Source organism: Chanos chanos, chromosome 6, assembly GCF_902362185.1.
Source record: "Chanos chanos chromosome 6, fChaCha1.1, whole genome shotgun sequence".
In the NCBI taxonomy this organism is placed as follows: domain Eukaryota; kingdom Metazoa; phylum Chordata; class Actinopteri; order Gonorynchiformes; family Chanidae; genus Chanos; species Chanos chanos.
Window position 1 is genome coordinate 14,459,552 of NC_044500.1, and position 17,581 is coordinate 14,477,132.

A 17,581-nucleotide genomic window follows, 5' to 3' on the forward strand; every position below is an offset into this window, starting at 1 on the left:
ACCACAGTCTTGGTAGTGTTGGATGGATTTTTTAAATCCTGTCGATTAATTCCGTTTGTTTCTTTCCCCTCCTCTCTCCAGATCGTGGATGCCCTTTTCACCCATGTTTTTCGCTATTTTGGCCTTCTGGAGGACATTTTATCTGACTGTGACTCTCAATCTTTCCGTAATTGCTTTCCAGACTTGCGATGTAAATTGGGAGCCACGGTAAGCCTCATGTCCGGATATCACCTGGAATCGAACGGCTAGGAAGAGCGGACCGTTCAGGACCTGGGGAGGTTTCTTAGGAACTACTGTCATCAGCGACAACATGACTGGGTGTTCATTATTACCTCGGGCTGAGTATGCACAAAACTCATTCATCAACTTGGTTAACTCCCTCTCAGTGTGCTTGGGTACCAGCCTTCCCTGTGCCCTTGGACCCTGAGTCAGATCGAGGCACCTGCTGTGGACGATTGGTTTCATCAAGCGGAGAGGGTTTGGCAGATGGCTAATGTTCACCTCCAGAGAGCCGTTCGCTGACAGAGTATGGCTATCCACTCGGGATCTCAAACTCTGTCTGCCTTGCTGAAAAGTCAGTCCTTGGTTTGCTTCAAAGTCCTCTGGAGGGTCAGTCCAGTTACATACACCCTACAGTTACCTTACAACTATGGAATTTTACCATCTTTTCATGTTTCCCTGCTCAGGCTGGTGATTCCTGGTCCATTGGCTGATGTGGTGCCTTGGGATGCGCCACCTACAGTGCTAGAAATTGACGGCGCTCCTGCTTACTTAGTGCACACTCTCCACGATATCCAGACGTTGCCAGGGCAGCATTCAGTACCTAGTGGACTGGGTGGGGTACAGTCCCGAGGAGTGATGCTGGGTCCCTTCCTCAGACATCTTGGATTCCATTGGAATCACCCAGATCGTCCCACGCCTCGCCCTTGGCGTCGTCCCTGTGGCTTGTGACGCTCCATGGTTGGATTCCAAAATTTTTTACATGGTACTGTTGTGGCAGGTGACTTAGTTGGCTAACCAGCTAACCTACAGGTGATTCAAAGGATCATATTAGGATTTGTGTTATTGGTGTAGAAAAAATTAGTGGCTGTTAAAAAAAAAATTACACTAACATATTATTAATGCGTTATTAATGCGTTAACTTTGACATCCCTAGCTACAAATCTTTGTCAGAGATATCTTGAGATCATGCCGGACTTTAGATTTGCTTAGCATTATGGAATGGAGATAAAGGGTATGAGGATATCTATTCATTAAACGTCTAACTAAAAATTTCACTGTCTGTTCAATAACAGGAATACTAAAAACAGGAGTCTAGCTCAGAATACATCTGGGCCTTGTTGAAAGGGTTTTAGGTGTGTAAACACACAATGTGTGATCTGACTCTTTATGTGATTGTAACATAATCCTTCATTGCTATAACAGTATCTCAATTGTTTGTTGGTTTATTTATGTTACTTCAACACTCCTGTTTTCACATGCATATAAATGGCTCACAGCTAGCTAGGTAGTTAGTAGGCTATTTTCATGTGTAGTTACTGGGCAGGTTATAAATATAATGCATAAAACATACAGATACTGACTAGGGCTGGGTGGTATGGCCTAAAATTGATATCACGGTACAAGTTAAAACGTGGACGGTAACAGTATATATCACGGTATGTTCATTTTTCTTAAAATTTCAATATAAGTGCTAATGAAAGGGGTAAAGCTTAGCTATGGGAACTGCATGACAGCTATTACTGTACTCTTAACTGTATTAGTAAAACATATTTCACATGGTACAGAAGTATTTTAAGAACACAGAAGTACACAGTGATGGCAGGTGTTATGTTGGTCCACTGCTGACTTTGGAAAATGCCTTGAATAATCGATAGATTAATCAACAGAAAAATTGTTGTTAATTGTATCCCTAGCAGCAATTACGTAGTGATACTTAAGAAATACCTTTGTTATAACGGATTGAAATGTTTTAGAAATCAAAGAGGTAAATTCATAAAAATAAAACAATGATGTGTTGGTTTAAAATATTGATGTCAATGCAGTTTCAACTGTGACGTGATCGATTACGTCAACTAATTGCAGCAGCCCAACTGTCTAGGCTTCCACATAGTGAAACACCTCACGAATTTCACCCTACCACTTTTCGCTGTGGGGGCGTGGTTGTGAAGACAGCAATCAAGTTGTTTGGCTATCCTGTTAGTAGCAGTTAAGTTTGAATGCTTAAATGAAGGTCTACAGTGGTCTATTTGGTCCGACCAGAGCCACTGAGAGAATTTTTTCTACTGCTCTGGCCCCGACTATGTTCACGTGACATGTAAACAACCCATGTTGATGTAGACACAAATGATACATACATTACATTAAACGAGTGCAAGCTTAAATATAAAAAACACTTTGGATACGGCACAGCAGATTTAATTCCTTACAGTAATATCAGCATGGTTATAATGGTTATAGGAGTGTGATTAATTCGCTTCACACAGGTCAGACTGAAAATTGCACAGCCTAGATTGATGAACTTGCAAAAACTTGATCTACTAAGAAATAAGAACTTAACTTTACATGCTACAGTTAATTTGTTTAGATAGATGTTGAAAAATCTGGAATAGACTGAGATGAAGACATTTGAAACAATCATGACTCATTTTAAAAAATGACTGTATAAAGGCTTATGGAATTTTCATAATAAAAGCACAAAGGTCCAGAACTGATTATTTATTGAATAAAGCTGCTACAGGAATTAGCACAATATATATGAGGATATGTAGCAAGGCAAGTAGGAAGCTGAACGAATCTCATTTGACTCCAGTAACAGTGGTTCAAAAGAGCTAAATGGGGGCTTTTTTGTGGAGTTGATATGTCAGGGGCAAAACTATTATTGAAAACGACAAAAAAGGCAAACATTTTCACTTCCACCACAAATCCCTTTGAAGATAATGTCCTTAATATTGTCTGCTTGAGAAATGTCTATATCTTTATATTCAATTTTTATGAGGTAAAATAGGCTACTCCCCATTGAAATAGGCCTGTTAGGAATCAGTGTGTAATCGTCTAGTCTTGTTACACTGTCTGGCATCAAACACAGCTGAAACCACCTTTGGAAGACCAAACAAGGTATGATGTTTTAAAACAAGGAAAAACTTTTCATCTCTCAGTCCATAAATGAGTGGACTGAGACAGCGTGGAACAATAATAAAGACAACAAAATTGGCATATCTTACATCAACAAACAGCATAAAATCAATCTGCAAAACTGCTAATTCCACATATGGGCTTAAAAGCTGAACTAAACAGAGGAAGAGCTGAAAGGCATGAAGAGCCACTGTTCTGAGACTCTTGTATGTTGATTTCTTATTGTCTGAAGAGGCAGCTCTTGCAGCCATCATAATTTTAATATAGGTGAACACAATGATGACAAACATGAAGAAAAAATACATCTGTAGAAGAACTGCTCTTAACTGAGCCTGCCAGGCAAATGTTAGGAGCACCTCTACACTGCACAGTACATAAGACAGTAGTATGTGAGATGGGTTAACAGCTAGAAATCCAAAAATGCCTATAAGCGACGTCATAGAACTGACAGTCCAGATGACCAGAAGACCAATTTTTCTGTTTCTGGAGTTGGAGATGTCAGCATGTCTCAGTGGCATGCAGATGGCTACATAGCGCTCTAGGCACATGGCCACCAGTGTCAAAGGAGTGCAATCATTAAGCCAGTTCATAAGCGTGCAAAGTATACAACATGGAATCATTGGAATAGGGTACTCATAATAAATCCCAAGTAAAGCCAAGTCACTTATCACCAAAAGGCCAGAATCACTGAAAAGTGTCTGTGCAAACAAAATATATCGAGTATCCTCTCTGAAAATTTCCTTTTTTAAGAAGGTAAAAATCATCAGAGAATTCACATACAGGAAAATCCCAACCAATATTTGCACAAACAGCACTCTATCACCATAAGGTCTGATGTAAAATCCAGAATCAGTGCTCACATTGCTATTATTAACTGTGTTCATCATTTTCTTTTTAAGTTATATTTTTTACATTTCAAAGCAAAAAACTAAACTAGAAAATGTACTGTCATGAATACAAACCTTAGAAGACAAAAATTGTTATTTTGTTGATAATTTAAATTCATTAGGTTGTAAGAAAATTCATTAATTTAAACGTGACATAAATTTGACAGCAGAACAGACCTTGAGATAAAATGAACCACGTTTAACAAAGCAAAGTCAGGATATGCATACTCCTACCCTGAGTTATTCTGCTGCGACTTCTGTAAGACGGTGCTCATTTATTTATACTGTTTTGAAAGATTTTAATGTGGGTGGACTTAAATTTTAGTGTTGTTGTTCCCATGTAGCAACAGTTGCTATCATCTGGCCTGCTAAAAAAAAAGCGAGACTGTGCCTATGTTGGTAAAGGGGAATTGACAATTGCTCATAAATGACACTCCCTTTGTTAATTATGATGTGATTCAGAAATAAAAACATGCTGTTTGTGAACTTGCTGCTTCATTAATAGCCTTCTTAGTGCACAATGTGAACAAAAGACATACGTTGTATAGGTTGCATATATAATTTGTACAGGTTGGTGTTCTTCCTACTAGCCTCTAGGCCTGCTGCACCTCCGGTGTCCACTTTGTTAGCCACAGGGTCATCAGCTGGGGACCACTGCTAATAGATATTTTGCCCCTTGTACTGGAACATGTCCTGGTGGTGGTGTAATGAACAGGGATGTCTCCCTGACACCCCCTGCAGATAACCTTCTTCAGGAGTTGCTTGCTCCACATGCCTTGTCCTGTCTTCTCAACTAGAGCCAAAAGCTTGTCTTCTTCACCTCCTCTGATACTTCCCTGGTTGTCGTGTGCAGTCAGGCTCCCTGTAGCTCCAGGTTCTTGGGCAGATGTGTGAATGAGTCTCCAACAAAGCCTCTAGCACCCACCTCCACAGGGTAGAGCCTCACGCTCCATCCACAAGCCCTGCAGTCCACGACCAGGTCAATATATTTTGCCCTCTTCCTTTCGTGGGCTGCCTCCAACCCCTCTTCCCATGGCACTGTCACTTCAACCAGCAGTGCTGATTTTCGAGCTGTGGTCCACAGCACCATGTCTGCCTGCAGTGTGGTGCTGCAGATTTCCCTAGGAAAATGGTGCTGCCTGCCCAGGTCCACCTCCATTCTCCACCGCACCCCTGGGGTCAGGAGCTTAGGTGCTGGTCTCCTGTTGTTGTTAGCTGCAGGCTCCCCCTGCCTGAGAAAGTTGGTCCCTGCTGCGACTCTCATTGTTTGTCCCTTGCCTTCTTTTCTCCGCCACCTCTGCCAGCTTCCTGAGCACTAGGTCATGTCAGCATCTACACCGACCCTGTGTCAGTGCTGATTTGCAAACTGACAGAGCGTGCTGGAGAGAGGCATTATTGGTCTGGCAGAAGTCACAGGTTTGCTCTGTCCCTAACCACTGATAGAGATTGCTAGGGCAGGGCAGGGTGTCGTTGTTTGCCCTGATGAGAAAGCTGAGTCAAGCCTGTGACAGTCTCTGGAAGTCTTCCCAATTGATTGCTCGACTCGTGACACCCTCCCACGCCCCTGCTGCCCCTGTGCCACAGCCTTCACTCTGTACTCCTCCTGCTCCATCCTGGTAACCTCAGAGATGACAAGGTCCTTCCTCTCCTTCTTGCTTTATCTGGACCATAGACTGGGTGGGTCCCCCCATCCGAGGCCTGCCCATCCTGTCTGGACCCTGCCAACCATCTGCTGATGTTGCAGTCCACTCACCACCTTCTGCACTCCTTTCCCAGCCCTCTATTTCCTTCCAGTCACTGCTTGGGCGTACATATCCTTCATGGCCTTGTCGGAGGAGTCCCTTAACTCCATCACCAGCCTGGCCTTCCCTTGCCTGTACCCGAGGGCGATAGATTTCAGGGGTAGATGGAGTGAATTCCACCCGTACAGGCTTGCTGCTGAAAAGCACTGTGGGAGCCCTAGCCATTTGCGCATGAAGGAGTTGGCTTTTAAATAAAAACATCGAATAGGATATACGCCTGAACAGTTGCTCAGATTAGCCTGTATGAAGATGAACTTGTTAAAAATGAATGTTCGTGTCAGCATTGCTGTCACTCAGGTATGTTCAGAATTTAGACATGTTCAAAATCATCAGTATCATTATAGCTTAGGTGAGGTCAGCGCAAGTTTTCCCCGATGTGTTAAACAGTTTGTTCTGATACTGACTGAAACGATAAACTCACACAAGCACCTTTTGAGCTGTATTAACACTGATACGTCCCTATATGAGAAATACAGAAATACGTCTATCATTTTTCTGTATTGCGAGCAATCTCCGAAAAATGGTCGAGTAGTTTCCAGTGAACATCGAATAATAATTTTGCTGCACAGCGCTCCATAGCACTTCTAATGGCGAACAATATGCAGGGTCCAAAATTAGTACCCGCCACTTGCGAAATGCGAGTAAAATTCCTGGTTGACGAATAAAATAAATGAGGTAAGTCACCATTGGTGGGTTGTTGAAATAGGCCTACTTCGCTTCAAACTTTCACCACTACAACACATATGCCACCGTCACTATAGCTCGACGCAAGAGATGTTGAAATTGCAGTCGGAGTAGGTTATGTATGATATGCAGCACTGCCAGCACACGACCATAAGAGGCCCTGTCCACACTAACCTGTGTAGGGCCTACCCTGTCCGTAGCCTAATACCCACAATTCTTTGCAACACTTCACGAACTGTCTCCACCCAGCTCCTCACCTTTCAGAGTAACGGTATTGGACACAGTAGAGCTGTAAAAACTATGACGCCCTTAAAACCCAGGCCGAGAATGAAATTCTTTCTCTCTGGTGGTGGATAACACTGGTTAAAGAGATACCGTTACTTTGCAAAGACAATCCAAGAACAACCACGTGAGCCATCGGTGTAAACTTCTGGCCAAAGTTGAAACGTACCCTTTTCAGGTAGTTGTTATAATCAGATTTAAACCGGTAACAAAAACTGCAGCCCACGCAGTTTATCAGAAAGGAAAGGCGACCGGATCCCTTTTCGTTCTTCAAGACGTCAACAAGCAACCTTTTCTAAATCCTCGGACGACCAGCAGGCTTCGAAGATTTTCAGCTGACGAGCTGGGATAAAAGGACTGTTTTCCCTGGACCTGTGCTACGCGCTGTTCACCGGATAACAGGAGACGCACCTCCGATCGCCAAGCAAGAGCGATCCCAAGTAAGGCTGGCATCTGGGCAGTGTTAGTTCTATTTGTGTTTAGAGAAGTGAAGAAAGTGTTTTTATTTGAATTCATTTGTGGTTTAAATATCTGCATTGTGATTCACTTTGATTCGGTCTTAGACCGTATGTTGTAGCTGTTCTATTGTGTAGTATCCTTATTAGATAGACCGTGCATGCGTTCTTTCTCTTTCATATCTCTAACTCTCTTCGCTGCACCACACACACCTCAACATTGGGATTTCAGGCATAGCTTAGGTTTGAACTGTGGTTTGGGTTTAGGGCCTAGTCAAGACTAAATCTTGATCCTTTGTCCCTCTCCCGTGCACATGCTCTTGTTACCCATCCCCCCTCTTCGTTGGGGCCTAGCACAAACGCTCACACACGACACTCCTCCACCACGCCTATTTCTAGCTGTGCGCCTGCGCGCAGTTTCTCTCCCTTGCTCCTCCTTCCCTTCCTGTGCGCCCGCGTACAACTCTCCCTTTTTCTCCTCCCTCCTTTTCTGTGCGCCTGCATGCAGACTCTCTCTCTCGCTCCTCCTTGGTCTGTAGTGTGCAGCTGCACACTTACTCACACACATCCCCACTCTCACGCACGTTTTCCCACACACACACACACCTTTGTCCCTTTCCCAACATTGTCTACTCATACATTCACCCAGTTCCACACAGTAAACCTGCACATAGTCTTACCATTTACTATGCGTTTGAACCTTGATGGTTATTCTGCTGCTGATTGTTGATTGTATCCATTCGGTGTTTAGTGGTTAAATAGTGCAGATTACTCTAATAAATTGTATCTTGTCAGTAAACTGTGCCTTGTTTGTTTTGTCACAACGACCATTGAATGCCAACCTCTGACAACCAAGAATTCCTATTGCCTTCAACAATTTGGTTATTTCATGTGTGTCATTTGTTTAGTAGTAATTGTAGTATATTTATATTGCAATACTTGCTAGTGTTGTGACATAGTGTTATAACTATTGTATTCCATTAAGATTAATATTTAATTAATAGATTAAATACCAACTGTAAATGATAAATTTTATGAGACTGATTTATTAAACCTATTGTACCTACACCTGAGTAAATTTAAAGACACATTATTATTTCTCCGTTTAGCCTGTCCGAAACAGCTGACACCAAAAACGACACTTTTTGAAAACGCTCTCTGAGGCGCATAAATTTGTAATGTGGACAGGGAAAATGGAGAGTTTCAGAAACGCTCTGCTCTGTCTATCAAATTTGCAAACACTAAGGCATTTCAGAGTTTTGGTGTGGCCGTAGAACATTTGGAAAATGGCAAAAAAAAAAAGATTTTTACATAAAATCTGCGTTTTCAGATTTACCTGGCTTAATGTGGACATAGCCTAATTGTCAGGGTTGCTGCATGAACTATTTTCTGTTGCGCCCCTGCTGGTCATGTCTGGTGTTAGCTGTCATTTGTTTTTGGTTTTGTCATGTGCTTTTGTTTATTTTGGTTTTCCATGTGCTCTGGCCCCGCCCCTCACTTATTGTGTCATTGTGCTCACCTGTCTCTTGTTGAAGTTGTAATTAGTCTGTCTATTTAAACCCTGCCTGTTCTACCCTTTGTTTGTCAGTTCGTACTGCTTTCCCCAGTGTGTCGTACCAGCCTTTTCATATTCTGATTGCCTTCTGTGTTTGACCTCTGCCTGTTTTTTTTTTTTTTTTTTTTTTTTTTTTTTTTTTTTTTTTTAACTATTTTTGCCTGCCTGCCTTGCCCTGTACCTGTTTTTGAACCTTTTGCCTGTCTCTGGATTTTGCCTTTGTCTGCCGTTTTGGATTGTTTGCCTCCCTCTGACTGCTCTTTGGTACGACCTCTGCTTGTTTTTTGGATTCTGCTTTCTGCCAAGTGTATTGAAAGACTTCTGCCTGGCACAATAAACATCTTATTCATTCATCAGCAAGTCTGCAACTGAGTCCCCTGTTTTCCCTGACACTAATTTTGAGCATTTTGAGTATATGGAGATGCTGGTGCCACTTCATGTGGCTGTGGAGGCCAATGCATGAGCCACACACTGGCCCACAGTTCGGGGCAAGGGAGTTTGGACATTTGGGTGATGCCGGCTACCCGCTGGTGTCGTTCGGCATGCTTTTTGAATGCCACAGGTTCAAGATGGGGTGGGCTTAATGTTGCAGTGCTTCAGGAAGTCTTTGGTATAGTCCTTATAGCGCCTCTTTTGTCCGCCAGCAGCCCGTTTTGCATCGTCGAGTTGCCCATAGAGGGCTTGGTGGGAAGGCAGTGGTCAGGCATGCGGATAGTATGCCCTATTCAGCGAAGATGTTGTTTAGCCACTGCTGCTTCCGTGCAGATGGAGTTGGTAATGGAGGAGGATCTCAGCTATAGGGGATTCGATCTTCCTAAGATAGGCCAAGGATTTTTTGAAGGCATCAAATGTAGAAGGCCTCAAAATTTGTGATATTCTGTCTGTATGGGGTCCATGTTTCTGCTCCACAGAGTGCAGTGGAGGCACATGCCACATTGTGTATGGCAACCTTGGTACTGACCTTCAGGTTTTTGTTTCCAAAAACCCTTCTGCGGCGTTGACCAAAGGCTGACGCTTCGTTAATGTGGCTGTTTATTTCAGTGTCAAGGGAGCAGTCTGAGGAGAGAGTGTGGAGCCAAGATAGGTGAACTGGTGAACTACTTTGAGTAGGACACCATTGATTTGGAAGCTGGGGGTGAAGGAGGTTGGATAGTAAATTGAGCCATGACTTCAGTTTTTTTGACTGTTGATCTGGAGACCAAAGGACTGGTATACTGGAGAGGGCTCAGCGGACAGCCTTGCCTAGTCCCTCTATGTACAGGGAAATAATGAGAAATAATCTTATTGGTACGTAACAGGACCTGGGGTGTATCATATAAGACCCTTATCTATGAACGAAAGTGGGTTCAAAAGTGAACCTCTCCAAAGTTGTAAAGAGATATTCATACTCAATCCAGTCGAATGCCCTGTGTGCATCTAAGGAGAGCAGAACCTCTGCTGTGGGTGGAGTTTCAGGAGAATAGAGAACATTGAACAGCCTGCTTAAGTTACTAATCTGCCGCCCTGTAACGAAACCAGTCTGATCTGGGTGTATCACTGTATGCATAATCGACTCCAGTCTACTAGCTAGAACCTTGGTTAAGATCTTACAGTCGCAGCAGAGCAAACTAACCAGCTGATATGACTCATACTTCAGAGGGTCTTTTCCTTTTTCGAGAAGGACTGAAATCATGAGTCATTGTGGGGGGGAGTGACTCCCGCCCCAGTGCTTCAACATACATGTCCTTTAGAAGAGGGGTTAGTTTACTTGAGAATTTTTCAAAAAAACTTAATAGGGAAGCCATCTGGCCCTAGGTCTTTACTGCTTTTCATCTTTTTAATCGCCTGGTCAATTTCAGCTATTGAGATACTGCTGTCAAGATCTGTCTTATCTTGTGGGCCTAGGGTTGGCATCTCAAGACCATCAAATAACTGAGCCATCTGTGCGCCATTGCAATTTTCAGAGGTATAGAGGTCCTCATAAACTTTCCTGAATTGATTATTAATGCCTTTTTGATCAGTAATTATGCCATCTGGAGTGTGGATCTCAGCTATGAATCCAATCTCTGCAGATTGTCTTAACTGGTGGCATAGTAATTTACTGGCTTGTTCCCCATGCTCAGAGAATTCTTGACGAGATTTGAGATGAAGCTCAGCTTCCCTAGTCAAAAGGGTGCCAAATTCCGTCGCCAAAGCCATTCTCTCCCTATATAGGTCAGCAGAAGGAGCTGCTGAGTGCCTGTGATCAACATCATTAATCAAAGAGGTCAGTTCATTAAGGCGTGCTAACTGCCTTTTGTTCATACTGGCATTATAGGATATTATCTGTCCACGCAAGTATGCTTTCATCGCTTCCCAGAGGTTACTATGGCTCGTATCTGGCGACTGGTTCATTTATAGAAAGAAATCAGTTTGAGTAGATAGGAAGCTAACATCATCCGACCGAAGACGTGGATTAAGTTGCTAGATGTGTTTTGGAGGCTCATTATTTGGAAAGCAAAGTGCCAATGTCACTGGGCTATGGTCAGACAGGATGATGCCCTCATATTCACTAGGCCTCAGCAAGGGGTTGAGTTTCTTATCCAGCAGAAAATAGTCTATCCTGGAATATGATTGTTGTGCTGCAGAAACAAAAGAATACTGTCTAGACACTGGATTTCTATAGTCTCCGCTGATTTGCTTTGTGTTCTGGAGTGATCCAGAGTGGGGTTTAGAACACAGTTTAAGTCTCCCCCAAGAATCAGTTGGTGACTATTCAACTCTGGAAGTAGAGAAAAAAAATTGCTGAAAAATTTTGTATTATCCCAGCTGGGGGCATAAACGCATGCAAGTACCACTGTTAAATTATACAGATGTCCTTGAACAATGATAAAATGACCATCTTTATCAGAAATTACCTTTGACTGCACAAATTGCACATCCCTATGAATGAGAATGGCTGTGCCCCAGCACTTAGCATTAAGTCTTGAATGAAAAATCTGGGAAAAGCCCCCCCTACTAAGTCTAGTGGGGTCCTTATTAAGCAAGTGGGTTTCAGTTAAGAATGCTATGTCTGTTTGCAGCTTTAATAAGTGTGAGAACACCTGTTTACGTTTTACTGGATGGTTAAGCCCCTTGATATTCCAGTTAGCAAATTTAGTATTTGCCTGTCCTGATCTAGTAGTATTAGGAGCCGCCATAATCTGGGATATATGATGACATAATAACAGCCTGACAAGAAATGGCATGGTCATGAAGGAGGAACACTTCTCTGTAATATTGTGAAGTTAAAGTCAGTGTTGGTAGACATGAAGAAAACATACAATTCACAAAACTCCATTGCATGCCCCTCCCCATTTGAGAGGCTGCATAACCCCCCAGTCGCACGCTGTTGCATAACATATCAAAGCTTACCTTTTGAGACTGAGCCTCACTAGAACTATATGAACTTCAAAACAAAAAGGTTGCAGCTAAACTCAACCGTAATCAAACATAACGCACTCTTTAAATTTCCAAACTAGGGCCTAAGTTATGTCCCACTTCATGTAGGCAACATCAGCCACAATATACAGGTAATTACCGTGGACACTATTAGCATCAGACAGGAGGATAGCCATCCTGCCAGGAAATTAGTAAACCTACCAACTATGTGTTAACTGAGCACTACCAACCCAAGATGAAAAATTAAATATATTTACCATTCTGCTGGCAGTCACTGAGAAAAGTCTGGCCTATCTGAGATGACGAAGGTGGCAGTCCAAATAACTTTAGACCAATACCGCCGTATCTCAATGTGGAACATCACAGAAAGCATGTAGTCATGCTTTGGGTTTCAGGTTCTTTATAATGAAGTGCTTGGCCTGTTTGGGATTCTTAAAGTGTGTAAACTCACCATCCGGTATAGTTATCCTCAGCTCCACTTAGTACCACAGGCCATAACGAACCCCCTTGCAGGTCCTCAGCAAGCCCCGCACCTCGTTGAACTCAGCCCTCCGCTTGGCGACGGCCTGAGTGTAATGTGGTTGGATGCGGATCTTATTGCTGCTTCCAGTTGTCAGCTGTTTCATTTGCCTGGCTTTTCTTAGAATTGCCTCCTTCATTATCGTCTGGCCTTTCGCGCAGCAGTGTTTACCAAGTAAAAGGAGCTTATCGGGACCGAGTGTTTCCTTCAGGCACTGAGATATAAAGTCAGTCAACTGCTTTCCGTCCTCTCGCCCCTCTTTTATCTCGGTAATGCGTAGGTTGCAATGGCGCGACTGTGCCTCCAAATCCGCGTTTCATGCCTTCAGAGTGGTGAGTTCCCTCTGCACGTTAGCCATGTCCCATTCCAGAGCCGCGGTCAAATCAGAGTGGCTGTCGGCTGCTGATTCGAGGGCAACCACCCGTTTATCCAGAGTCTTGCTTTTTGCGTTTGCGTTATCATTAGCAAGTTTAATTTCTGCTCGGAGCTGGTTGACCTGGTTCCAAATTTCGGCAGATTGTACCTCCGCTTTAGTGAGTAGTTCAGTCCTCAGCTTGGCAATAGCACAGAGGATAGCATCCTGCCCGGGTCTCAGGTCAGGTGCAGCATTAGCATCTGGGTTAGCCCTGGAGTTAGCACGAGTGTCAGGCATTGTTCAAGAATTTTTCGATATTTCTCATCGGCGTAAAATCAAAATTTCAAGCCTAGTGCACAGTCCTAACGTCGCTGATGAGTGTTGCAAATAATTATAACATTAAGTAACTGTTTCCATACAAAATGACAGTTTTAGTGCGGAGCTCAGTAAAAATGTGTCCTCACATGGCACCGCTCTCCTCACCCCTCTCTCAATCCTACCTATTAAGATGAACAAATCTTAATGGTCATACAAGTTAATAGTATGGTCAATTTAAGCCCTAAGCCAGACATTGTGAAATGTCTGTCATAATAATCCAAAGACTCTTTACCCTCCATAGTGCCTCAAATGACCGTTAATATTTCTTTCCATTTATCAAAATAATGGGTCTTCTCATTCTGGCACCTTGCCATCTCTAAACAAAATATGTACTGTTAATCTGTCCATCTTTTTTCCTAGAGACAGATTTACTATGACCTGCATGCTTCGACCTATAATTGTCCTGTGTCCTCTACATCATGGATTCCCAACCAGTGGGTCATAGCCAGATAGTGGGTCGCGGATCATTCTACAGGGGGTCGCGAGACTTTCTCTGTAAAAAGCACAAATTGCCCATTGCTCCAGAAGTAAAGAACTGGGTATTGCTGGTGCAGTGCATAAGTGTACTTCACAAAAAGCTCATTGCAATATTTGGGCAACACAGTGACCTCTATTGTCAAATCGTATTTTCGAATGTTGTATATTTAATCATTAGGCCTATTGCCGTAACTTTGTAACGCCATTTTTAGCTGTCCTATCGCAATAATTTATCACTGCCATGAGCGGCTCTTATTGGACAAGGTCCTACTTTCTTTTCGTAATGTTACAAACATACACACTAGCCCTGCTTGCTATGCCAGACATATCTTACCTTACTGTACGCAGCCATGGTTAGCTTGAGAAAATGCATCTGTCTTTTAAAAGAAATATGCAGAAGATTCGGTGAACTCCTTCCACTTCAAAGGCAGCAAAATGTAAACAACGCAAGTGCAACCTGGACTATATTAATTATGGATTTACTATGTCGGACAAAAAACCACAGTGTGTTGAGTGTGGTGAGGTCTTAGCAAAGGAGTCCATGAGGCCATCCAAACTTGAACGTCACCTACATCCAATGTGTGTCTGTGGATTACTTTGTAAGAAAGTGAGACCTACCGTAATTTCCGGACTATAAGCCGCTACTTTTTTCCCACGCTTTGAACCTCGCGGCTTAAACAATGAAGCGGCTAATTTATGGATTTTTCCCGGTTTCACAAGCTTCATGCCGCCAAAAAAACTGGAGCTCACGTAACATTAGACCAATGAAATTCCCGAACGGGTTATGGTGAACCAATGAAACTCTTTACATTAAATCGATAGTGCGCTCCCACTGAATCATTCTGATTAAGGTAGTCATTTTTGTCATGTACACGCCCTTATCATGGGAAAGACACGGACAAAATGCATATGATGCAGCTTTCAAGTTGAAAGCGATCGATCTGGCTGCTGGAAAAGGAAATGGAGCTGCTGCGCGGGAGTTTGGCCTTAATGAGTCGATGATAAGACGTTGGAAACAGCAGCGTGAGGAACTGACTCAGTGCAAAAAGACAACAAAAGCTTTCAGAGGGAAGAAAAGCAGATGGCACGAACTAGAAAAATGAGCTCGAAGACTGGGTCAACGCACAGAGAGCAGACGGCCGAGGTGTTTCAACTGTGCAGATCCGACTGAAAACCAAAACAATCACCACCGCAATGAAGTTTTAGGATTTTAGAGGTGGACCATCGTGGTGTCTCAGATGTATGAGACGTAAAGGCCTGTCCATCAGGGCACGGACGACTCTGTGTCAGCAGCTCCCTCCCGACTACGAGGAAAAAGTTTAAAACTTCTGCAAATTCACTCATGCAAACATAGCGGAGCTTTCCATCGGCCCGCACGACATCATAAATATTCTTGGTAGGCTACTGTTTTGTTACGAGCCGTGTTACAGGCACGGTCTTTCGTTAAAGCCTGTGTAAAGTTCATTTGTTTCAATGTAGGCACCTGCGGCTTATAGACATGTGCGGCGTATTTATGTTCAAAATAAATATTTTTTTAAAATTCAGTGGGTGCGGCTTATATTTAGGTGCGCTTAATAGTCCGGAAATTACGGTACTTAAAAAACAGCAAAGTAGTGTTGTGTTGCTCATGACAGCTTCCAAAAGCACCCTGAAGGTAAGTTATTTGGCAGCTGGCCACATCACCCATGCTAAGAATAGTTTAATATTGCTGAAGAGCTAGTTATCCCATGTGCAGTTGACATGTGCCATGAGGTACTCGGGGAAAGTGCAGTGAGAAAAATAAAAGAAGTCCCACTCTCCAACGACACTGTCTCCAGACGGATTATAGACATGAGTGAGAACATTGAAAAACAACTTTTGGATAGGGTGTGTGCAAGCAACACATGAGGATCTACTGATGTGCAATGAGCTCCCAACATGGACGACAGCAGATGAGTGTTTCCATTGACTCTGTGGCTATTCCACACAGAATGGGCTGGACTAGAAGAATTGCGTAGACATTTGCACAGATGACGTGGCTTCAATTACTGGTAAATATTGTAGAGTTGTGGGGAAAATTTTGGACAGAGCGTCCAAGGCCAGTGGCAACTCTAGCAGACGCCAGGCTTCCTAAGAATTAAATGACTTGAGACATGAAAATCTCTATAACAACACGTGAAATAAATTTTAATGAAACTTTTCATGTGACTATGCTCCAATTTTGATTATGTAACCCACCTTATATTTTTACGGTAACTACGGTCACAGGAAAGCTTTTTAATGTTATATCTTTGTACGTTTCTCGCTTTACAGTAGGCCTAGGTGTACATTTCATGCCACCGAGGGGAAGCCAGGCTTGGTCGATGCCCACTTGGCTTCCTTTCACATTTTTTTTGGAGAAAAATTAGCCAATCACGGTTGAGTGTTGTACTGCTCTGACTGGACTGTGAAAGAGAAAAAGTGCCCAGTGGGTGTGTAGAGACCCACAAATGTTTGGTTTCCATGAAAGCATTCAGTAAATTGTCAGTGGTGGGCGAGGGAATCCAACCTGCTGCTGTCTTCCACACAATCAGATCAGAAATGCAAATGTCTGACATAAGCAGCTAATAAACTGAATTTCACCAGAGAGTCAGTGGTAGTGAGGGGAAGTTTGGATCTTTTTACTGACTCGGATCTTTGAATCTCATTCAGTAAAATGAACAAATCTTTATTCAAGTCACTTGTTCATTTTGCTCATTGGAAAAAGTGTGGCGATGTAGCTGTCATCTAAGTGATGACAGAAAGAGCACAGTTCTCAAACACTAAGAGCAACATGGTTTGCTTAACTTGGTAAAGTATAATACGCAAGTTCACTTTTGTTATTCAGTTGAAATGACTCTCACTCGCTCACTCACTCATCATCTAAGCCGCTTAACCTAATTAGGGTCGCGGGGGTGCTGGAGCCTATCCTAGCGCTCATAGGGCGAAAGGCAGGGAAACACCCTGGACAGGTCGCCAGTCCATCACAGGGCAAGTTGAAATGACTACCTTAATTCAAATGTCAAATTAAATCAAAGTGTTTGTTGTCATATGCACAGTAAAAACAAGCTTTCCTGTACATTGAAATTCTTAGTTTGCCTTCCACTTTGAACGCTATTTATCAAATAAACGCTTATCAATAAAAAATATGATTCTATTCATTCTATGATAGCTGCTCACTTTATCCTACCTGGTCATTGAGGACCCATAGTGTATAAAGTCGTTCCAACAGAAAGGCAAATTAAACATCCATTCAGGATCTACATTACACACAGCTAGCTAGCTATGGAAATGTTCTGGTTTATCAGCTAACATTAGCAAGCTCTCCTCACCAGTAATAACAGCACTGGTCATGTTACTGCTGTAACCACATGAATAAAGAATGAGACACTCACTCACCCGAAGACCTGTAGTTATGAGTCATGAATGAATCAGTCGTTCCTACACTGAGAATATGCAGCGGTCATGTGACAAGTGACTGAGAGACTCGCTGACCCGAAGACCCGTAGTTATGAATCGTGAACAAATCAGTTGTTACTACACTGAGAATGCGTGGCGGTTATGTAATAAGTGAATGAGAGATTCAGACCTGAAGACCCATAGTTATAAGTTGAACGAATCAGTTGTTCCTACACTGAGAATATGCTGCGGTCAT

The 17,581-nt window shown here is 42.9% G+C and overlaps 1 protein-coding gene across 1 annotated transcript; it reads right to left on the minus strand.

Annotated features, from left to right (window-relative positions):
* Nucleotides 1–3,032: 3,032 nt before the first annotated feature.
* On the minus strand, nt 3,033–4,019 carry LOC115815101 (odorant receptor 131-2-like). The gene has a single exon (XM_030778067.1). It carries the CDS (start codon nt 4,017–4,019, stop codon nt 3,033–3,035), a length of 987 nt encoding a protein of 328 aa, XP_030633927.1.
* Nucleotides 4,020–17,581: the final 13,562 nt, after the last annotated feature.

What these genes read in the sequence shown, in the direction of transcription:
- LOC115815101 (XM_030778067.1), bottom strand. Translation starts at nt 4,019, where the DNA reads ATGAACACAGTTAATAATAGCAATGTGAGCACTGATTCTGGATTTTAC.